General features: G+C 44.6%; 1 protein-coding gene across 1 annotated transcript in view; it reads right to left on the reverse strand.

Moving 5' to 3' along the window:
• The window catches only part of LOC311320293 (inactive dipeptidyl peptidase 10-like), a gene marked incomplete at both ends in the record, with an annotated part of 117,080 nt that overhangs the window by 40,716 nt on the left and 52,218 nt on the right, over positions 1 to 24,146 (reverse strand). Inside the window, 4 exons of the mRNA XM_084452025.1 lie at positions 521 to 595; positions 2,779 to 2,873; positions 18,738 to 18,833; positions 20,344 to 20,455. Of these exons, the coding sequence (XP_084308151.1) occupies positions 521 to 595; positions 2,779 to 2,873; positions 18,738 to 18,833; positions 20,344 to 20,455 (378 nt within the window). The remainder of the gene's footprint in view (positions 1 to 520; positions 596 to 2,778; positions 2,874 to 18,737; positions 18,834 to 20,343; positions 20,456 to 24,146) is intronic.

Raw genomic sequence — 24,146 nt, forward strand, 5'->3', positions numbered from 1 at the left:
CACTTAGAATGCAGTTTCTAAAAATCTATTTTCTGCCGCGAAACAGTTGTTTTCATCAATCTGTCTTGATGAATCGCTAGTTGTGCTTACATAGAGCATAGGCCTGTTGTGGTTTTCACATGCCATGATCTTTAGAAACGTCTTTCGAAACGAAATAGCTTCCTCACTTGCTCCAGCACGCAAGGGCACAGCGCGCAATCGTTGCTCCAGCATGCTGTGCGCATTTGAATGAATAAGAGAAAAGTAATACTAAGCATTTGCCATATTTTCCCCCCAAAAAAAGAAATGCTTTCAAACTAAAGGCCAATAAATATGGAATCTACAGTATGGATGCAATCTATGCACGCAATGAACAAATTAACTTTGTTGGGGGTTTCGCTTAGATTCAAAACTTTTTGTAGTCCAGACTCAGACCTGATTCAGACACACTAACACCAAATGTGTTCAAATAATGGTGTAGGGCCAGCATGGGAAGTGTGTTGATATCTTTATAAGATCTTCCATATAAAGAGTCACTGACCTGCTTCACATCATACCCCAGAAGAACAAAGTTCAGATCAGGAGACACTGCAAACTTAGAGGCTTTAAATGTCGCCTGTGGAAAGAGAAGAAAATAATTTTAATGGATGTGAATGGAGGTGTAAGTGCATAGAATAATTGCATTTACAATATATGCTTTTTAATGTCAACACATTATGGGCCCTATGAAGGCACTAGTATAGTGTTTCGTCCATCGCAAACTCCCCTCCGCTGAGCTTGGCCATTTCGTGGTGTCCAATGAAGGCGCCTCAGTGGCTTGGCCAGTGCAATAGGAGGTGTGATTATTGAAATGCAATGACAACCGTCAGCACTATTTAAGTTTGGTGTCAAATAATGAGTTTGCGTTAAGACGCAACCAGACCGCCTCTTAACACAAACACTGTCTCTCTGTGCAATTTGGTGACTTCATTGGCACACACTGCACACACATGAACATAGGGTTAGTGTCTTAAACCTGTACCAATATCTCCACTGGGATAGGTAGCGTGTAGCACTGAACCTTATGTGTGATAAAACCAAGAGTATTTTATTTTCAGACTCATTAAGCCAGCAAATACATTTACAGTGTACAGTACATGAGATTTCTGAACACAGTTGCGGTATCATTTATATCAATTGGGGGTCCACTCCATTAATATCCAGGTGGTATGTGATGCTTCAGGGTGACATACTGTATGTGTTTGCCAATTATCCTGATTACGCCATAGCTTACATTAAGCCTATATTATGCCAACAACACCTACACAACATGCTTTGTCTCTTTTCTAGGGCCAGACCAGTGATCAAGAGAACCTTTGGAATGCTAAAAATGTGTCAGAAGTTTGGACCGATCGAGTGGTACAGTGCAATACAGCCCTCAGTAAGTCAGTGCATTCTTCTTTTTTTTTTTTGCACTCCTGGCTTATCCGTGCAGAACTATCACCAGGAACTTCTATAGCAGGGGTGTCAAACTCAAATACACAGTGGGCCAAAATGTAAAACTTGAACAAAGTCGCGGGCCAACGTTGAACAAATGAAAATGTTAGTATGGACCCAAACAAGTTTTGCTTTAACATTGAATATGCACTTATCACTTTCGCTTTTGGTGCGCATCAATGGTGTGCACTAACATATGTGAATACGCCCTCAGACACAAGTGTTGGTGCTCCATCTGCTCAGTAGAGAAGCTTGTAAAACCCTGACTGTCCTACAGCCAGGCAGACAGACAGACAGCCGGCATGCGACCGACAGACAGGCAGGCAGACAGGCCGGCAAGAAGGCAGACATGATTGAATGAACAGGAACAGAGCAAACACAGCGGCCGGCTAAGTCAACACAGGTGTCTCTATCACAGTGAGACGTTACATAACGTAAAGCTTCTGTTTTCTGCCTTTCTTTTCGCCATTTTTAAGAAGGGGTAACACGGTTACAGTTGTAGTATGAGATTGCTATGACTACTGTCACAGAAGAGAGGGCGTTTCTGGGTCCTGTCTTGATTGACGTGCCAAAACAACAGCAGAGCATTATGGGATTTGTAGTATTAGCGGTGAATGCGCTGTATAATACTGGCGGGCCAGCTCTAGTAGTCATTTGGTATTGCCTCACGGGCCAAATATAATTACACTGCGGGCCAAATTTGGCCCGCAGGCCAGAGTTTGACACCCCTGTTCTATAGCATTGGCGCACTGGAAACAGTTGTTGTGATTGGCCATTATGAAACAGGTGTTGTGATTGGCCATTATGAAACAGGTGTTGTGGTTGGCTATTATGATACCCCACCCCCACGTGTGTTTTGTTAGCTTAATCCAGCCTCTTTTACGACTGGGCCTGGAGTGCGCTATCACCCACAGTCACGGAATTAATTAAAATGTGTTGGCACACCTTAAAGCGCCACCTTTCACACTTGCATCTGTGTTACCGACTGGGTCGGATTCATCAACATAGAGCCCTACACCTTTTACACTCTATCACTTCTATCACTCACTTCTATCTTTAAAAGCATTTTTAGAATCTCACACTTTCTGCACAGGTCCATAGGTTTTATAGAGTGTAGTGTTTTTCTTCAGAGCATTCTCTTAGATCATTTTACTGCAATAAAAAGGCAACTTGAAGACGACAACTTGGCGCAGTCGCCTCCTGATGAGAGCCCCGGGGTGATCATGCTGCCCGAGGGATATGTACAGTAAGCCATGTAAGGTAGTGAGTTAATATGCACTCCAGGGCATCCCTGTGTCTCAGGCAGTGAGTAGGCCTACTCACGAAGGTGGTGTTTTTCAGCAGGAGGTCGGTCTTGTTGCTCTGCGTGTTTGCTTTCAAGATGTCACCGTCCCAGTTTCTAAAAATGATCTCCTCATCTACCAGAGAGAGAGAGAGAGAGAGAGAGAGAGAGAGAGAGAGAGAGAGAGATCTGTTGGTGTTGGGGCTTTATGTGTTTGATTTGATGGGAGAGCAAGGTTAGGTTAGCATCTCTGTATACTGTACAGTACATTATTTTCTTGGACTTGAAGTGCTTTAAACATGCTTAAACCATTTAAGTTTTACTGAATTATTGTCACAGATATTGCTACTTGGCCTTCAAAGAGGATATCAGAGTTCTTCCAGAAGTGTGGGCTGTTGGTCTTTTCGTTGCACAAAGACAATCATCAAATTAAAGGGGTCCATGTTTGCAAAACTAACTTTTTCATTGTTTTTGCATATACATTTGAGTCTCTGATGGGCCTACTAAGAATAAAGTATGAAGTGAAACAACCCAGTCATTTAGTTGTGGTCAGCCAAAATGAAAACATTAGAAAAAAGTGAGTCCCAGCAAGCCATTCAAATATCCTGTGTCAAATTACGTCGCAGTCGGGGACCTATTATAATAACCCCGCCCCCATCTGAATACCTCCAATCACCTGTGTTTGTTTACCTGTCTATAAAGGCTGACATTATGTGCAGGTCCTGCTAGCTAGCAAAATGTCTTCGCATGGAAAATGCTCTGTTCTTGGATGTACTAAGTAGCACAGATCGTCTTCCAAGCTCAAAGGACTGCAGAGCTGAGTGGATAAATTGACAAAACACTGGCAATGTGTGCTAGCCATTTTTTCCCAATTGCTTTTCCAACCTGGTTCAGTACAATTAAGGATTTTCAGATCTTTAAACTCTTTCTGAATGATCAAGCAATACCAACTGTCAGTGGAAATTATGCACAAACTGTAAGTAATTATGCTCTGTGTTTGTTTGCATATATTACTAACGCTAGCTAGCTTACACGAACAAACTCCCCTTTTGCCTCAACCCAGATGCTCGTCTCATCATATGTTAGAGCAACGTTAGTGGAATGAAATTGGTAGACTTCTAGTTCATCGAGCAGGCATTAAAAATGATCAAATGTTAAGTGGACATCATTGGATTCCCCTCGGCCTACAGAATATATCTTTTATTGTTTGTAGTCAAATGGTGTCATATAGCCTGGTGGTGTCTAGCTAGTGAATGTAGCTAGAGGTAAGCATGCAACTGAGGAGATAACATGGGCACTATCATGTTTAGTCAGGGAGAGAGGACAATGCAATTTGTCACAGTGGCATCGAGTGTGGATGGTCTAGGCTAGCCAGTTATATTTGAGGTAGCATTTCTGCGTCAACAGCCCTCGTTCTCTAGCCTGCCGACTTGCTCTTAGCTGAGCTCATTTGCATATGAAAAAGCGCTCAATCCGCTCAATCTTGTGGTCAATGGAGGGGTACAGAGGCATGCTAGAACACTTATTCTGAGTGGTATTTTCAGCAAAAATACACAACGACATGTTTTGGGGACCCCAAAGACTCATATTAAATTGTTGAAAATTAGCATAATAGGACACCTTTAATATCTATACAGATCAGCAGTTCATAAGGACAGAATGTTACAAACCTCCCTCAGATGTAGTCTAGGGGAGGGAGGGAGAAAATGCAACAGAGCCTATATGCTCACACCGCTGGAAGATGTAACCTAGCCTACAAGTGGGGTGCTCAAAATACTGCCACACTGACAACCAAACTGTTCCTTTTAAAAGAAAAGGATTTTATTTACATGGTGACGTGACAATTTACAATATTCCAGAATATATAAACAAAGACAAGACAGGGGGAAAAATATATATAACCAAATACACAGTAATACAAAAGAAAACTAACCGGAACAGGACCAACAGAGGGTGGGAGAAGGGCTGCGAGCGGTGTCACTACACCAAACAAAGCCCTACCTGACCTACACCTCTAAACGCCTAGCCTAAAACACAAACAGCTAGCTAACTAACCTGCCGGGAACCTTACCTATCTGCTACATACACCAGGTGACCCGCTCGCTCTAACCTAGTGTGTTTAGACAAAAGTTACCTACGTGATGAAAGATGTAAACCCCAGGGTCTTTTACCTAGCCCTTCTCCTGTTGGAGAGACAGGGGGACCCAGGACCCAAACACGCAGCAGTAACCCAAAACCACAACTAAGGCAAACAGAGTGTAGAAACAGACTAACAAAACTAACCAAACATAAATCACACAGACAGCATCCTAAGCAAACTATCCCCCCCTTCTCTCCCAAACATCACAAGACAGGGTATATATATAGGGGACAGGGAGCCAGATGAGTGGACGACAGGAAACACACAGGTGGACTGGATGAGGGTAACGAGCACTCTGGGTAATGGACAGATCACGAACACCTGGGAAGGGAGACAGACAGACAACAGGGCAGGGAGAGCACAACATACCCACGGACGTAACACTCCCCCCTATAAAGAGCAAACCCAAATGTTTGTGATACCGTACCACCTCCTATCAACAATCCACAACTCAGGAATAATATAATAACAAAATATCAAGCGAAAATTGGACATATCAAGTGCACAATGATATTCAGAAATCAAACCAATAATATAATAAGCAATAAAGAATGTAGGAAAATAAAACTCCAAATAACATTAACTCAGAAAGCTACATATGGACAATATGTATGGTCAACCAAAACCAAGGGGCGCCAGAAACAAATTATGCACGAGAGAGTGCATCAGCCAGGACGTTTTCAGAGCCCTTCTTATGGCGGACAACCAAATTAAAACCCTGAACCAGCAGTGCCCAACGCATAAGACGATGATTCTGGTTATACATGCGGCTCAGGAAAACGAGGGGGTTGTGATCTGTAAACACCTCTACTGGACGAGAACTAGAACCCACATAGACTTCGAAATGCTGCAAGGCCAACAGTAAGGCTAGGGTTTCTTGCTCGATGGTCGAGTACCGTGTCTAAGCTGGATTAAATTTATGTGAGAAGTAGCAAATGGGATGATCAACTCCATCACTACCCTCCTGTAACAGCACGGCACCCGCACCAACGGCGCTGGCATCCACCTCTAGCTTAAAGGGCTTCTCGAAGTCTGGAGCAGACAGAACAGGGGCACTGGACAGTAGAGCTTTGGCTGATTCAAAAGCATTCTGGCAGTCAGGAGTCCAAATGAATGGCACCTTTGGACTAAGCAAATGGGTTAGCGGAGAAATGACAGTAGAAAAATTTCGGCAAAACCCTCTATAATAGCCTGTCATACCAAGAAAACGACGCAATTCACGGCGAGTGGTAGGGGCCGGAAAAGAGGTGATTGCGGACACCTTACTAGCTACGGGGCGCACCACACCACAGCCAACCTCCTTACCCAGGTAGGTAACAGTAGCTTTTCCAAACTCGCATTTGGCCAGGTTTAGGGTTAGATGAGCGGTGGCCAGACGCTCAAACACCGCCTTTAGCGACCTCAGGTGATCAGCCCAACTGGAAGAATGGATCACCAGATCATCCAGATAGGCTGTACAGGTGGGGATTCCATCTAAAACCTGGTTGACGAGGCGCTGAAAGGTGGCAGGGGCGTTCCGTAACCCAAACGGCATAACAGTGTATTGGAGAAAGCTATCGGGGGTAACGAAGGAAATCTCAGATGCACGGGGCGTGAGTGGCACTTGCCAATACCCCTTTAGTAGGTCGAGTTTGGTCACAAACTGGGCAGCACCTATGGTGTCAACACAGTCATCGATACGAGGAAGTGGAAACGAATCAGGTACAGTCACAGCATTCACTCGCCGATAATCTGTGCAAAATCGAAAAGTGGCATCAGGCTTGGGAATAAGCAGACAGGGTGAACTCCACGGACTAGCACTACGGGTAGCAAGGTTATTCTCCAATAGATAAGTGACTTCCTCCTTCATCACCTGCCGCTTAGTCATATTAACACGGTAGGCATGCTGCTTGATGGGAGCAGCCTCTCTAACATCTATGTCATGATGTAGCACAGAGGTACAAGAAGGCACATCGGAAAATAGACTAGGGAAGTCACGCACTAACCTCACAACATCAGATTGTTGGACAGGATCTAGATGGGTCAGATGAGATGGCAGTGTACCCAGCATCTCTGAGTTACGGAGCCTGGGGCATTGCTGGGGTAGATTTCGCAACAGAAAACCATCATCATCAGCCTCGTCATTGACCTGAGATGGCAGTGTACCCAGCATCTCTGAGTTACGGAGCCTGGGGCATTGCTGGGGTAGATTTCGCAACAGAAAACCATCATCATCAGCCTCGTCATTGACCTGAGAAGTAAAGTTAACCACAGGAACCACTGGGACAGTAGCGGGAACAGTCTCTCTGGGATGGTACAGCTTTAACATGTTTACATGACAGACACGAGACTGTCGCCTATGGTCGGGAGTCTGAACCACATAATCTGTATCACTTAATTTCTTCTCAATGACATAAGGACCAGAAAAACGAGCCGAGAGAGAAGAACCTGGAATGGGTAGTAAAACTAAGACTGTCACCCGGCTGGAGAGTCCTCCGAACTGCCTTTTTGTCAAAATGAGATTTCATAGCTTTTTGAGAAGAAACCAGGGCTTCTCTGGCTAAGGCACAGGCATCATGCAGGCGCTGTCTCACCCTACTCGTATAGTCTAGCACATTACTAGGACTAGAGCTACCACACATCTGGTCTTTAAGGATCTTTAACGGACCACGCACAGTGTGGCCGAACACCAACTCTGCAGGGCTGAACCTCAGGGACTCTTGAACGGTCTCACGGATAGCAAACAAAACAAAAGGTACCCCCTCATCCCAATCCTTGCTAGTATCCCTACAGTATTTACGGAGCATGGATTTGAGAGTCTGGTGCCACCGTTCCAGTGCACCCTGACTCTCAGGATGGTATGCACTAGAGACCTTGTGTTCTATGTTCAGAGTCTGAAGAACCTGAGCAAACAGCCTGAAAAAAAATTTTGAACCTTGGTCCGTTTGGACCACTCGGAGCAGACCGAAAGTTGAAAAGAATTTGGTCAGAGCTGACAGAACGGTTTTTGCAGTGATTTTCCTCAGAGGAATAGCCTCTGGATACCTGGTAGCAGGGCACATTATAGTGAGTAGGAACTGATATCCTGACCTTGTTTTTGGAAGTGGACCAACACAGTCAACAATGACACGGTCAAAAGGCTCCCCCATCACAGGAATCGGGTACAGAGGAGCTGGCGGGATGATCTGATTGGGCTTCCCAGTGACCTGACAGGTATGGCAAGTTCGACAGTACTCACACATCACTCTTCAATCCGGGCCAAAAGAAATGTTGGAGGACACGGTCATAGGTTTTTGTGATACCCAAATGACCTGCCCACGGAATGTCATGAGCCAAGGTCAGCACTTGGGTTCGGAACGGCTTGGGGACTACAATTTGGAACACAGCAGCCCAAACTTCATCCGACCCACTAGGCCTACGGGACCTCCACTGGCGCATCAACAAGCCATCCTCAAGAAAATATGCAGTGGGATGTTTGGTAGCTTCCCCACGAGCTACCACACCCTCAAAATACTTGGCTAAACTCAGATCTTCCTTTTGAGCGACAATCAACTTGTCACGGGTAACTGGCCAGACAAACTCACTTGGGGGACTAGCAACAGTTACTTTCTCACCACCTGGGGTGGGAGTCACATGGGGGAGACAAGATGCATCACTACTGTTAAACACTGGGGCCAGAACTGTATCAGACAAACTGACAACATCACCCAACCGACGAGATTGAGCACGTGTCACTGCACAGGCAGGGAACACAGGCAAATGTTTCTCAACCTCTTCTTCATCAGGAGGAAGCGCAGGGACATTGAGGACCTCCAACACTGGCCTCACTAATCCTCCAGCAATATCATTCCCCAGGATTGGAGTAACACCATGCACAGGCAGGAAGGGCTGGAGAGCAACACTGAAGCGACCAGTGAACAAATCAGAGCGCAGGTAAACGGAATGTAAGGGCACAGACACATGTCCCATTTCAATTCCTTGCAGTAGGACATTATAACCACAGTATGAGTTCTCAGACCAAGGCAGCACACCAGAAAGAATCACAGACTGTGCTGCTCCAGTGTCTCTCAGGATACGGACTGGTACCTGTCCTTCATCGCTGTCCACCAGAGAAACAGAACCAGAGAAAAGAAAAGGAGCATAACTGGGATCTGGCGACAGACAAGAAGTATTCGAGGGCGGATCAAAAGCAACAGGCGCAGTATTTACTAACCCCACTGATTTAGGGTTGGGAGGAGAGGGGCCAGAATGATCATTTCGACTTTTTAGCTTCCTGCAGTCGGCTATCACGTGACCAGGGCGATGACAATAGAAACATTCGCGCTCCTCCTTACCCTTAGAGCTAGGCATAAGCGAGGGGCGAGTAGGCGCTGAGTCATGCCCTGACGAACTTCTCCGTGTCTCCACACGGGGCACTGTGAATGTGGTCTTGTGAGTGAGCACAAACTCATCTGCAAGGACTGCTGCATAAGACAGAGTTGCTACCTTCTGCTCATTGAGGTAAACAACCATTCTCTCTGAGAGACTATTTTTGAACTCCTCTAACACTAGTTCACGTAAAGTCTCAAAATCCTTGCACTTACTGGCAACGCACCATCGGTCGAACATAACCTCCTTCTCACGGGCAAACTCAACAAATTACTTGTGGGAACTCTTCTTATGAGTCCGAAACTTTTGCCTGTAAGCTTCTGGCACTAGCTCGTACGCCCGGAGCACGGCGGCCTTCACAGAGTCCTATTTCAAACCATCTTCTAAAGATAAGGCAGATACAACTTCCTGGGCTTTCCCAACTAATTTACATTGTAGCAATAAGGCCCACATATCTCTAGGCCATTTAAGAGAGGCGGCTATGCGCTCAAACACACCGAAATATGAATCTACCTCAGATTCTCTAAAGCAGGGGTGGCCAACCCGCGGCTCGCGAGCCGCATGCGGCTCTTTGCCCGTCAATGTGCGGCTCCTCCATTCATTGATTAAAAAAAAGTTGGCTTTTGGCTCTTCCATCCTTTCATTAAAAAAATAAATTCATTAATTCCTTAAGAACGTTTCTCTCTCTCTAGTTTCGCTGTGCATTTCTTACTGCCCATTTTAGTTTATTGCAGATTTGTCATAAAATCATGATTCGTTTCGCTAGGTCGCGAGGAAGTCGCGTGAGAACCACTTCAAACCAATCATATAGCTAGCAAATCACCTTGGTAACAAAATAATTGTAAACAAAATAATTAGCTTTGCGTGGGTCATTCTCTTTTACGACAAAAGCTAACGTAGCCTAGGCTACTGTACACAACCAAAGAATAGCTGGAAAGAAATGCGCAGCGAAAAGAAAATATGAAGACGAACACATGACATTTTTTACCCGAGTGGGAGTCATTTTTTCTTCATAGAACGTAATGGTAAGCCATACATCTATATGATATGCCAGACATCATTGGGACATTTCAAAGCCTCAAATCTCCAGTCCAGCCCAACCCAGCCCAGTCCAGTCCAGTCCAGCCTAGCCTAACCCAGCCCAGTCCAGCCCAGCCTAACCCAGCCCAGTCCAGCCTAAACCAGCCCAGCCTAACCCAGTCCAGTCCAGCTTAACCCAGTCCAGTTCAGCCTAACCCAGTCCAGCCCAGCCTAACCCAGCCCAGTCCAAAATATATGATGTCAGAAAATATCTTGTTGTATGTATTAATTTTAAATAAATTAACTTTAAATGTATATTTAATGGACAATAACATTTTTCTTCTTATTTTAGACTGGGGTGCCTTGGGATTTTAAGTACTTATGAAGGGTGCAGTGACTGAAAAAAAGGTTGAGAAACGCTATATGGTGTGGCTCTGGGTGGTACCAGTCATTTTTGTGGCTCTTAGTCTCTGACTGGTTGGCCACCCCTGCTCTAAAGGGTTGAACTAATGAGACATTCTTCCGCACATCTAATGTGTCAAACTGATCAGATGAGCGTGGAGGCTGCATGGGGACAGGAGTTACGGGGGCAGACAACTGGTGAACCTTTTCCAAAGCCAGTTTCTCCTCCATCTCCAAACGCCGCAGCTGAAGTTCGACCTCGAGCCCCATTCTTCGAATCTCTATTCTGCAGTTGGACTCTGCCTGTCGCGCTCTCGCTCTCTCTCTCCTGTTTTTCGGCCTCGAGACGAGCCATACGGAGGCGCACCCGAGTTTCTTTGCTCGCACCAGGCGAGGGCGAAGAAGTAACAGACTGGGGATCAAACCGAGGTAGGGTATATGGAGGTTTCTCTGACTCCTCAGTGTGGGCCTCCGCCTTCACTGGGGTGACAGATCCACTCTCCACTACCACCTCAGGCCCTTGGGCATGCTCGGCCTCTGGCAGCTCAGGCAAATCAGACATAGTAGGAGGAGCGAGTAACACAGGCACAGCGAGCAATACTTGCTGTTCCACCAGCGCTTCCCAAATGATGCGTCTCAACTCTGCTTTCACTACGTTCCGAGGAACCGTAATAGAGAAGTGCTCTGCTATTACACTTAAATCAGCTACACGACACTGATATAACAGGTCAATAGAAGGAGTCTCAATAAACAAATCAACCAATGATGCAGCCATCTCCAGAACCTAACACTATAGCCAAACCAAACCAAAAAAAACACAAAACTGCAAGCACCCCACTCAAGACAGTTAACCAACTAATGCAAAAACATACAAACTCAAGGATCAAAGGATCCCAGACAAGCCCCCATTTGTTACAAACCTCCCTCAGATGTAGTCTAGGGGAGGGAGGGAGAAAATGCAACAGAGCCTATATGCTCACACCGCTGGTAGATGTAACCTAGCCTACAAGTGGGGTGCTCAAAATACTGCCACACTGACAACCAAACTGTTCCTTTTAAAAGAAAAGGATTTTATTTACATGGTGACGTGACACTTTACAATATTCCAGAATATATAAACAAAGACAAGACAGGGGGAAAAATATATATAACCAAATACACAGTAATACAAAAGAAAACTAACCGGAACAGGACCAACAGAGGGTGGGAGAAGGGCTGCGAGCGGTGTCACTACACCAAACAAAGCCCTACCTGACCTACACCCATAAACGCCTAGCCTAAAACACAAACGGCTAGCTAACTAACCTGCCGGGAATCTTACCTATCTGCTACATACACCAGGTGACCCGCTCGCTCTAACCTAGTGTGTTTAGACAAAAGTTACCTACGTGATGAAAGATGTAAACCCCAGGGTATCTTACCTAGCCCTTCTCCTGTTGGAGAGACAGGGGGACCCAGGACCCAAACACGCAGCAGTAACCCAAAACCACAACTAAGGCAAACAGTGTAGAAACAGAGTGTAGAAACAGACTAACAAAACTAACCAAACATAAATCACACAGACAGCATCCTAAGCAAACTATCCCCCCCCTTCTCTCTCCCAAACATCACAAGACAGGGTATATATATAGGGGACAGGGAGCCAGATGATTGGACGACAGGAAACACACAGGTGGACTGGATGAGGGTAACGAGCACTCTGGGTAATGGACAGATCACGAACACCTGGGAAGGGAGACAGACAGACACAACAAGGCAGGGAGAGCACAACATACCCATGGAAGTAACACAGAAGCACTGTCATAATGAGATATTGCAACTGCACACAGATGCCTGTGTCGCATAGTCAACACGTACACACACACACACACACACACACACACACACACACACACACACACACACACACACGGTCAGATGAATGGACTGCAGCCAACATTACCCCTGTGGAGTACTGTTTTGACAAGCAGGAGAATATATTGTCTTGCTCAGGGAATATCCATGACAACTTGCTTCAGTGAGATTACACTTCAACGGAAGAAAATGCAAAGAGTTCCTGCCATAACTTTAATCTAATCCCAGCCATAACTCTAATCTAATCCCAAACCCACTTTACAATCTGGAGAGGCTGTCATTTCCTGAATGCCTCTGATGAGTCTAAATCATTTCAAAGCCTCACGCCTCATGTCCATGTCAATGAATGAGTCCTGAGGCATCAGCCTTGGGCCAGACGGCCACAAAACAGACTGCTCACAATATATTAGAGCACAATTACAGGCAAACAAGCATGGAAGACTGACAACACTGCAAATTGCTCTGTGCTTGCCAAGATTTAAAATCTTAGATTTTGAAATAGAGATTAATTATCTTGTTTTAAAGTTGTTTTTTATTAGTTTCAATCTTATTTCTATACTCAAAACATCTTATTTTAAGACTTCTTATCAAGTAAAATTATCTTGCTGCATGGACAGATAATTTCACTAGTATTAATTAATCTCTCCTCAAATTCAGTATTTATTTCTTGTATTTTAACTAATGTTTTTTTGCAGTGAACTGGCTTTTGACTGATCTGAACAAAGGGTAGACAGCCAGCATGTTATTCAGGTAATACTGCAGATACTACTGGTGATCTATGTCTGATTTGCATTTGGTTTACATCCAATACAATATTTGCAGCCATTAAGTCATTTAATGCAAAGTTATCGACGTACTGATGCATGCATAAAAGCATAGCACCTTTTCACCTACACAATGCAAATTATAGGCAATGTGCTAAAAATATGTCTCTATTTTGCCCAACAACCAATAAAGAATGGATTCCATCTACATTTTGTGCAACTATCGATGGAGCAGACTCTAATGAACCAGCACTTCCATTCCTTCATAATGGCACCCACTTCCAAGGTTGAGTCAGATGTTTTAAGCACAATCTGTCACCATAGCATCTGCTGGATTGGACCAGCTGTTCATCACTGGCATAATTGGCACTACCACAGCTTTCAGGGTTTTCTGTTGATGGCAGTAAAACAGGTGTCCTAAGAAATACCAGGTCTCATTCTGGCGAGTCCGTTGAAAACAGTACATCTTGAGCTCAGCAGTAACAAAGATGCACCTGGATATCCACTAATTAAGCAGGGACATCTGGTCTGTCAAGTAATGGACATCAATTTACATATCTCAGTCTTATCACTCCATCAGGGTTTTTTCTCCACTTTCAAAGTTTCAAACAATCAATAGAGTTTTTAATATTCATCTGGCCAAAGGTTATTGTGAGGGTTTGGTTAGGGACCCAGGCGCAACAGGAAAGGAGGAGGCAAGGGACGGTAAAGCCCGGAGGGGCGATTTAATGAGATAACACAAAGGGGGACGTGGTAGTCGTACAGCCGATGGTCAGGCAGGAGCGTGGTAGTCGTACAGGCGATGGTCAGGCAGGAGCGGGGTTGTCGTACAGGCGATGGTCAGGCAGGAGCGTGGTTGTCGTACAGGCGTGGGTCAGGCAGGAGCAGGGTTGTCGTACAGGCGTGGGTCAGGCAGGAACTGGAGAGACGAGGAGGAGAGGTAGGGTGAGTGATAGTAATCACAAACGGGGAACGGGAAAAAACACTACAAAATACGGGTAAGGAGATTGTAGGCTAGGCTATACTTTACCACATGTGGGTTATGGTAAGATCTGGCGATGAGTGGAGTGTAGACCAGGTTCTTGTAGAGGTTGAAGGTGATTGCAGAACGAGGGACAGGTGTGGTGATGATAAATGGAAACCGGTGAGTAGAGCCGCGCCCGCGTCATCGTCGGAGACGAGCGCGCCGTTCTTGTCTTTGCGCACGGGCCGATGTGCTGGGCATGTCGGGATCCGACTCTTCGTCACCGGAGAGGGAGGAGACTGCCGAGTCCGCGGAGCTGGCCGGAGACGGGGAACGCCCGGCAGTGGGGGGAAACTCCGGAGAGTCAGAGCGTTGTATGCCCGGGCCGATGCGACGTGCGGTAGAGCGCGTAGGACGCCCCGAGCGCGCAGCGGGCCCAGAGGGGAGAGAGGGAGGCGGTTGTGGAGGCGAGGGCATGCGAGCCGTAACAGTTATGTCGTCCAGTTGTGCAATATGGCTTTGAAAAAAGATACTTTGTTAATAATACATGTATTTTGTAAGTACAGATATGCTTTAATGTGTGTGTTTTGGACATTAAGAAGTTGTGCAATGATACCTTTGGTTATGTAGCACTCAGTCTAAAAATATTAATGATTGTGAATTCTAATTAGGCATAGAATAGCCACAAGTAAAGGTTTGCAGAATTTGGTTCTTGGGTAGAATATGAAGACCCAGAGAGGACTTCTCTCTCTCTGGCCAGAACATTTGCACCCCCATTTTAACCTCCCCCCAGCGCTGAGCAGAGAGTAATGTTTTTGGTGTGGGTGATTCTGTTTTCTAGTGTGTTTGTTTGTTACTTTGTTAGTTAATAAGTAGGATTATGCAAAAACGACAAGACCAATGTTCATGAAACTGTGTGGAGGAGTGTAGCAGGGATCAAGGAAGAACCCATTCAATTATGGAGCGGATCCAAATCACGGGGCGGATCCACAAATGAATACAAAACTTTGAGAGAAGCCAGCTCCCAATGAGGGGGCGCTAGAGACACAGGGTTTGGACTGGGGGGGAGAGCCTGGAGTGCACCAAACTGCCTCCTGCTGGCTATGACCCGAAGGGGACGCCACAGAGCCAACTTCACACAGGTTTTGATAGGAAACAATATCTCTTGTGCATTTAGTAAAGGTATATACTATACCTATACACATTTCACATGTTGTTTGAGTAGCAGTGGCTGTATGACACCCATCTAGAATCAAGATTTCTGCAGAGAGGTTTTAGAGCAGTCGAAAACTAGAAAAACCCACTCCACTGCCTTTTAACAACTAAACATACTGACAACATGAATCATGTTTAATTTAGAAGTATTTACCCATACATACTCTGGCTGGCCTTGGCGTGGGCTTTTCCTGCAGAGGCAGTTGTAGTTGTAATCAGTAATCCCCATGGGAACTTCCAACTGCTTATCAATGAAAACAGGAAGTAGCAACTGCTTATCAATGAAAACCTGATTTGAGCTGTACGACATTCATCTTGGGCAGAGGTACAGCATGCGCTATCCGAGCAACCTTTTCTAGTTTAATGATGTAATGCCAGTCTTTTGTACTTGTACAACGGGCACAGTGAACATTTACTTTATTTTTAAGAAGCAGACTTTCAGCCTATTCTTCTATAAAAATATCTGGATTGGCGAAGAATGCTATGGAGGTATGGTTTCTGGGAAATGTTGCATAGCATTAGCTACTTCAGGGATTTGAGCTCACGTGGTCAGAAGAAGGCTTTGCCATACGACTTGACACTCCAACACACACACACACACACACACACTCACAGTAGGCTGCTGCGGATGTTCTTTGTGCCTGTCCCATTCCTTCGCAGACAGCATGAGCTGCGCCCGTCTTAATCAGGGACAGAGAACGTAAGCGCTCTGTGCTTCTGCGTGCTTTTCATATTGGGTTCTTTATGGAGGAAACCCTTGCGAACACGGGGAGAACATGCAAACTGCACAGAAAGGCCCAGAGACCTTCTTGCTGTGAGGTGGCAGTGCTAAGGACTGTGCCAATGTGCCACAGATGAACGATTTTGGGGTCAGTGTCTTGCTCAAGGACACTTTAGCATAGGGATGTGAACAATTAATCGATAAGCGATTCATGGTCGTTAAGGATTTGCTCGAGCATGTGACATTTACTTGATCTACTATCAAACATGTTGCCTGATAGTAGACCACATTGTTTGAGAGCAGAGCGAGTAAATTTCACGTGCTCAAGCAATTCTTTAACGACCATTATCGATTAATTGCTAACACTTGGCCCACTGCCCAGGAGCTGGGATCGAACTGGGGACCTTCTGACCCCCAGCCAGCCCCTCTACCGCCCAAACTACATGTGGTCATGAGAGGAGCTCTTCTTGGAAGGGAAAGGTGAATGGCAAGACCGATCTCTCAGGAGCTGGAAACAGCACTAGCATGCCGGTTAGAAGAGTGAGAGGTAAGAACTCTAGACAAAAAGAAGGACAAGACGGTACATGGGAAATTCTGGAATTCTAAAACATTACCAAGATCATGCTCCAGTAAATAATGAATTAATTCCCTATTTTATATAAAATATGTAGGAATATGAATGATTGCATTGCATGAGGCCTATTTACCTTAAAAATATATATTGATTTTTAACCTAAATAAAGATTAATTTCAATGGGGAAAAAAAGACTAGAGATGATGTTAATATTCAGTACCTCATAAATAAGGTCAATGGAGAACCAAGAATTCTGTTTTTACTGATCTAATCAAAAGAGAAAAAAAAGAAAAAAAAAGAGTGAGGGGTAAGTAGTGACAGATCTATAGGACCGATACAGATAATCTGATTCAGACTCTTCTACAGTGAGCCTTGCCGTGTCATGGAAGCTGCTATCCCATGATGAGTTATTCAGGACGTTTCTGGGTGGAAAGTCTCCTTTCGACAATACGGAAGGAAAAAATAGAAGCCCCGAAATACAATACTACTACTAATCTAGCATGGTCCGCATCAAACAAATGCAACATAATTACAAAGCAATAATTTTCCAACTTTAACATAATGCATGAAATGAAGAAATTCCTTTCTGACTTTCCAGTTATTCACTGTGATAGATGGTGTCTCTATGCACTTTAGGTTTATATACTGTACTGCATGAGTAGGAAACGATCTAAAACAACGATTCCTAGTTCCCTGTAGGCCACATATTCCCAGTGGCTACAATTAGGTATTCTACATTGTTTTCTGCTGGGTTTTGAATTCATATTGGTAGGTCAACTAAGGTTAGCTTGATGGATCACGTCAGCGTGCATCAATGATGATTGATAGCCATCGATGATCCTTCAGTCAGGGAACAGGTACCGCTCACACATGGTGAACACGGAGAGACTCAGGAAGAACTTCTTCCCCCAAGACAGATGACCATATATTTTACCCCTGGGATTATTTATTATAGCTATAGAATGTGTATAACACACCCCTGCCCCATCCCCTCACGTTGGCAAATTGGTAAACCGGATGCACCCTCTGGAACATGTAGGGGTGGGACCTATGCCTCCCCCCCCCCACCCCCATTTCTCTCTGTAGTGCCGCTGTGTATGAAATGCACTATCTCAAATGAAGTTTGATTTGATTTGAAACCGATGTCTATTAGCTAAAAAAACACTCTAATCTGTGTAGTGTGTACGGTAAATGATTAACACATTTTGAGTTGCTAGGTTATGTGTCTTGAAACTACAGATTACATTTTATCTAAAGCTAAGTGTCAACAATGACTGTCTCAATACACATTTCATCTCTCAAAGTTATGTTTAATTTAATATTTAATGTTTAAAATAGAGTATAAGTACAAAGGAGAAGAGAGAAGAATTCTTTATTTGTCATACAGCATGCTAGTGCACATGCGCTACCACAAACACACATGTGGTAATGGGCAACACAGGGAACACGCACACACACACACACACACACACACACAGTGTCAATGATGAAAAGCTTCTTCTGCTCTTAACCCATCTCGTTGTCCTTGCCCCAGGGTTGGCTGGGAGCAGACAGTGGGCACGTGCATGAGCCATGCCCAGGGACCGACCCGCATGAGCCATGCCCAGGGACCGACCCAAGTGCTCCTGTCAGCGTCAGCGATCCTCTTCTGCATGTTTTTTGTGTTGGGTTGTATTGTATCACTTTCACAGCTTTTCGGGTTTACTTTCGGGCTTTGCAATCTTCTATGTCATTACGGGAGCAGATGGACGATGTTTATGATTCTTCAATAGGCAAGAAGCAGTGCATCATCACAGGACACCATGCAAATGTTAGGAGAACGTTGCTTGATGGAGGAGACTGCAGGGAAAATCTTTAACTTCAAGGAGCAGCCTGGGTCTTTCGGTTGATGATTTACACTCATAGGTAGAGAATACATTAGTGCTATTCATGCATAAGGAATGACTATAAAATACTTGAGACATACTGTATTTGGTGCTGGCGTACTGCTCAGACTTACCATTAATCCATCTCGCATCAGTGTCGTGCAGCTGGAAGGCTCTTTGAAACAAATCATCCAGTGTCAATTGAGTGCCCAGGAATTTGGAACCATCATCTGGGGGGGAAAAGTTTTTAAATCCCATCATATAGCAATCTACATAAATTATAATAATGAAGCGTTAGTGGTCTTTAAAGATGAACTTTATCCAGATGCCCTTTGAAACAGTTAAATAAGCTAAAAGAGAAACGACTATGCTTATTGCAAGGTGGTTTCATGCTCTCACTAAAAGGTATAAGACTCTAAATGCAGATGTAATCAACTGTACCTCAAAACAAGACCTTAATCTGCATCTCAGTTTTAAGAAACCGACAAAACAAACAGGATAATTATACAACTTGGTCATTTACCAGACGCTCTAACCACTGGGCTACCGGCCACCCACACAATGAATGCAGAAAACTTGACCTTAATCAAGTCAAGGATCTACAAGCAGAGACTGAGGTCATGTTTACCCTGCATTAGCTATGCAAATACTGAATATGCATAAATTACATTACATTTACATTTTAGTCATTTAGCAAAGATATTTGTCAAGAGTAGGTGAGCTAACTGTACATCCCAGTCATTGTCAGCAAAGCCTTCTATAAGAACAGATAACACCATCACAAGTGACACAGCTGCTTAGCAAATAACTCACTCATCCTACTCATAATAAAGCTAAAACCAACACTCCTTTGCTGGTTAAAAGGTCATTGATTAGAGACCCTTCAGTTATAGCACATTTTTCTGTTACACCATTTCACAAACAATTAAATGAAATAATGATTGATAATCCAGACTGAATTCTGATCAACCAGGCTGACATTAATCAAGAAGGACAACCAAACTCCTCTAGTTCTACTGTTACTGTTCTAAGTTCTAAGTTCTACTGTTACTGTTAATGGACAATGCTCGTTTTTGACAACCTGGACCTTATTTACGACATATTATAAGACGTTTGACTCACCGAGATCACTTTGGTGTAGTTCGGAGGCATGTAGAAGAAATGTAAAATCCAATCGCTAGTTGTGCTTACATAGAGCGTAGGCCTGTTGTGGTTTTTCACATGCCTCTGTAATATGATCTTTAGAAACATCTTTAGACACGAAATAGCTTCCTCACTTGCTCCAGCAGGCATGCGCACAGCGTGCTGGAGCAACGATTGTGCGCTGTGCGCATGCGTGCTGGAGCAAGTGGGGAAGCTATTTCGTTTCGAAAGACGTTTCTAAAGATCATATTACAGAGGCATGTGAACAACCACAACAGGCCTACGCTCTATTTAAGCACAACTAGCGATTCATAAAGACAGATTGATGAAAACAACCGTTTTGCAGCAGAAAATAGATTTTTAGAAACTGCATTCTCGGTGCCCCCACCACCGCCATTACATGGATATACTGGCTCGCGCTGGATTTTACATTTCTTCTACATGCCTCCGTACTACACCAAAGTGATCTCGGTGAGTCAAACGTCTTATAATATGTCGTAAATAAGGTCCAGGTTATTAAAAACGAGCATTGTCCTTTAATGGTGAAAATATTGAATAGACACAAACAGCATGTGAATAGTCCAGCCCCCACCTCACCTTTTGACAGAAGAAAGATGGCAAGTCCAATGAACGACAGCACAACCACAATGACCAGTAGAGAAATCACTATGCCCTTCCAATTCCTCTCAGCAACTACATCGCCTAGGTCCTGTGGGAAAACGAGAGCAGGTAATTAGATCAATAGCTTTACAATATCTATTGAACAGGTGGTGCCCATCAATACCTTTGACCTGTAAAAATATTGGGAAAAGATTTTGTGAGTCATTCTTAAAATATTATTACAGTGCCCTTTGTTATTATGTTTGTGAAATAGAAAGAACGTTGCCTTAACAAATCCATTTTGCGCATTATGGATGAAACGCACATATGAGAGAAGGTTGAAAAGAATGATAGAAGCGAACATCAAGACCTGTTCCCAGAACGGGATGAACCGGCTTCTCATTCAGCCTTGTTCTGTAGGTGATTGGCTGGTTCGTCTCACTAAGGCCTTCTCCAGGGGCTCTGGAGTCTGATGGTTATAGTGTTATCATTTCAGGTGATAATGAAGTTTATATTCCGCCCTGTCTCCACAGAACCTTTTACAGATCAGCCACATATCAGCAGACACAAGGACAGCTACTTGATAGTTCAATAGGATCAATACACACCCTGCCTTCCCTAACCAGCCAGCTCAACGACCCAAGACTATCTTATTCTCCATCTGAACTAAACTGGAATTTGCATTGATAAAAAAACTACCAGATAATCAAATTGATGTTACTGTAGAATCTACAGTAACATCAATTTGATTGTAGAAGGTGCTGTTGTAGTTTGTAATCAATGCAAGATCATCTCTATAGATGACAGAGGTGATTCTTGACAATGCAGAAGCCAAGCTACAAGAGAAAGAGTTGTGATTACAAAACAAAGCTGGAAAAACACAATATGGAGCCCATACTGTACTAGATGATGAGACCAAACCAGACCATCCAGAGCTGGTAAATGATATCTCCCTGGTACCAGAGGATGAGGGAAAGGGAACTGCTACCAGATGACGCAGGGCTGATGCCCTAAGCTGATACCAGATGAGTTCACACATGATCACAAATGATAGCTAAGTTGATATAGAGTTGGGCCCAAGAGAAAACCGACATTTGCTCACAGAACACTGAAATGTCAGGCCTTCTGTGTTCCAGGAATCCATTACGAGGGTGTGATTTGATTTCAGCTGACATACTGGAATCACCAATCATCCATCTTGTACATGGATCAACCAGCCCTGAGCAACCAGGAAACCATTTGCTTATTAGTGGCAGTATTTGTCTTTCAAGTCCTTTAATTGGGAATGTAATTTAAAGACAAATATCCTTGAGGCTAGTCTCCTTCCTCTCCTCCTCCTCCTCCTCCTCCCTCCCCCCCCCCCCCCGCCCCCCCAAGGCCGTGCAGCAGTCAGGTTATTAATAGGCTGGATCCGTCACAAGGGGGCAGAACGACTCCTCAGGGAACACTGCGTTCCCTCCTGTGTAAAATCAACATCATTTTGTGCGTCTGTTTGTGTTTCCTGATCTCTCTGTAGCCCCATTAACCAGGCCAGCCCGCATCACACCACTGGGAACGCTGTTTGCGGTTTGGCTTTTTCAGGCAGGTCATTATTCAGAGACGTCCGGAACTTCGTGCAGTTGCCGGGTTTGTTCATGTTGCGTTAATGTCGGTTTCCTTGTCCTGGAGTGGAGTTCAACCAATAGCGTAACGCTGTACATGTACAAATGCTGCATACAAACGCTGTTTGCACATGTCTATGCACTAATGTTTGTTTTGTCCTTGTTATGGCACCTTTGCACTGTAGCAGCCTGTATGTCCGAGACAAATTTCCCTCAGGACAAATAAATTAATCTTGAATCTTGAACATGACTGTTTGGCGTTCCCTAGCTCCCAAGCTGGCTGCTGTTATGTCTACGGGCTGCTTCGTCTGACGCACCTGCTGTAGCCTAGTTCGTCAACAGACACCTGCAGATGTTTTGGCTGAAGGTCGCACGCCCCTGCAGGCTGTCTAAATGATGCAATTGGTCAACTGAAGGGTGTAGAGACCCTAGTTGACAGTCTAGTCGTTCCCAGTCAATAGATAAGTACTGCACATCACGCTGGCACCTCACCATGAAGATTAGAAACGGTCAGGGTAACGTTAGGTAATCATCTGGAAAGTTAACATAGTGATCGAGGGGAAAGAAGAAAAAATGATTTTTAGGTGAAATCTTAATCACTTTTAGGGGAGAAATGTAATCTCCTTATCCTATTGTCTACACCTGCTAAGCTGTATGCCCCTGCTCCTTAATGCAAGGGTGCAAGAGCGAGTCAGAGAGAAAGTGTGTGTGTATGTGTGTGTGCGTGTGTGTGTGTGTGTGTGTGTGTGTTTGCGTGTGTGTGCGTGCGTGCGTGTGTGTGTGCGTGTGTGCATGGACATGTTTGTATGCGCAGGCCTGTGAGCACGTGTGAGACGGACTGATGGAGACAGAGTGAGAGAGGAAAGAGAGACTCTACAGATGTCTTTGCCTGCGTCTCCTCCTGGTCTCCTGTAACCGATAAAAAGGTTCAAGTCCCCCTTTTTCAACCCCGCCTCCAGCACACCCCTGTCTCATTGAGGGATGACTCTCTCTGTCTCCCAAAATATTACGCTGAGTCCTGCTCTCGGTGTTTGTCAGAGGTGGACCGGAGAGAGCTCCTCACACAGAGGGCAACGCCATAAAGCCAACACCCTCTAAATATAGTCCCCCCCTCTCGCTCTGGTAGGCAGGGGTGTCGTGGAAATATTTATGAACATAAAAAAGAAGTCGCCTTGCTTCTCAGTTGCATAAGACTTTAGTTTTAATCGTACCATTGCCGTGGAGAAAGGTTTTACAAGCAGGACGCGAAGTCAAGGAAAAGTTCCCTGAAAAGGTAATGTTCAGACGTTCTTATACTATGAATGACGTACTGTACCCCCCTAAACATTCATTTATCCAACGGGCTTCTTGGGCTCAGGGCTTTGGCGACGGCCGCCGCCAGGCTCTGGAGGAGCCCCTTTATATCAGATCCTCCCAGAATCTTGACATTTTTAAATCCTCCTTTAAAACCCACTTCTTCTCCCTGGTGTTTCACTCAGTCTGAGCACAAGCCCAGTCTATAGCTGTGTTCGGAATCGCTCCCTATTCACTATATAGTGCACTATAAAGGGCGTCAGCCATTTTGTTTGTAGTGTCCGAATTCTCCACAGAATTTTCATTCCCTATATAGTCCACTATTTATTACCCACAATTCACCTTGATTTCCAGGGAACAGTGCATGTACCCTACATTTTCTCCGTTCCCTAGGTAGTTCACTACATGGTGAACCCCATATAGGGAATAGGGAGTGAGGGAACGAGGGAGCGATTCCGAACACAGCTGTTTCATGCTTGTGTTGTCTGTTGAAATTCCCTGTTTTTCAGGGCCCACCTCTGTTCAGCACTTTGGTTGACTGCTGTCATTTCAAATGTGCTTTATAAATAAAGTTGGCCTTGCCTTGCTAATAACAGGACCATCCTCCTGCAGTCTCATGCTGAGAGAGAGAGGTTGTTGGAATCACACTTACACCAACCACTCAATCATTTAATCAAACCCTCCTTTCCGAACCTTCCTGACAGAGGTAGTATCAACGCCTTGGTATTGCTGAGCTCTGTTCAGACTGAGAGGAGCCTTTTTGACTGGTTATTGTTCAGGAGTCATACATTTTGAGACAGACTTGTTGTAATTAACTCTCCCAGATATTCTGGCATTTCCTTTGCTCCTTCAATATGTAGGCTGGAGGAGAAATTAACTTCTAACCACGCCATCTTGACCAGACCC

The sequence above is a fragment of the Borostomias antarcticus genome (assembly GCF_949987555.1).
Source record: "Borostomias antarcticus genome assembly, chromosome: 17".
NCBI classification, from domain to species: Eukaryota; Metazoa; Chordata; class Actinopteri; order Stomiiformes; family Stomiidae; genus Borostomias; species Borostomias antarcticus.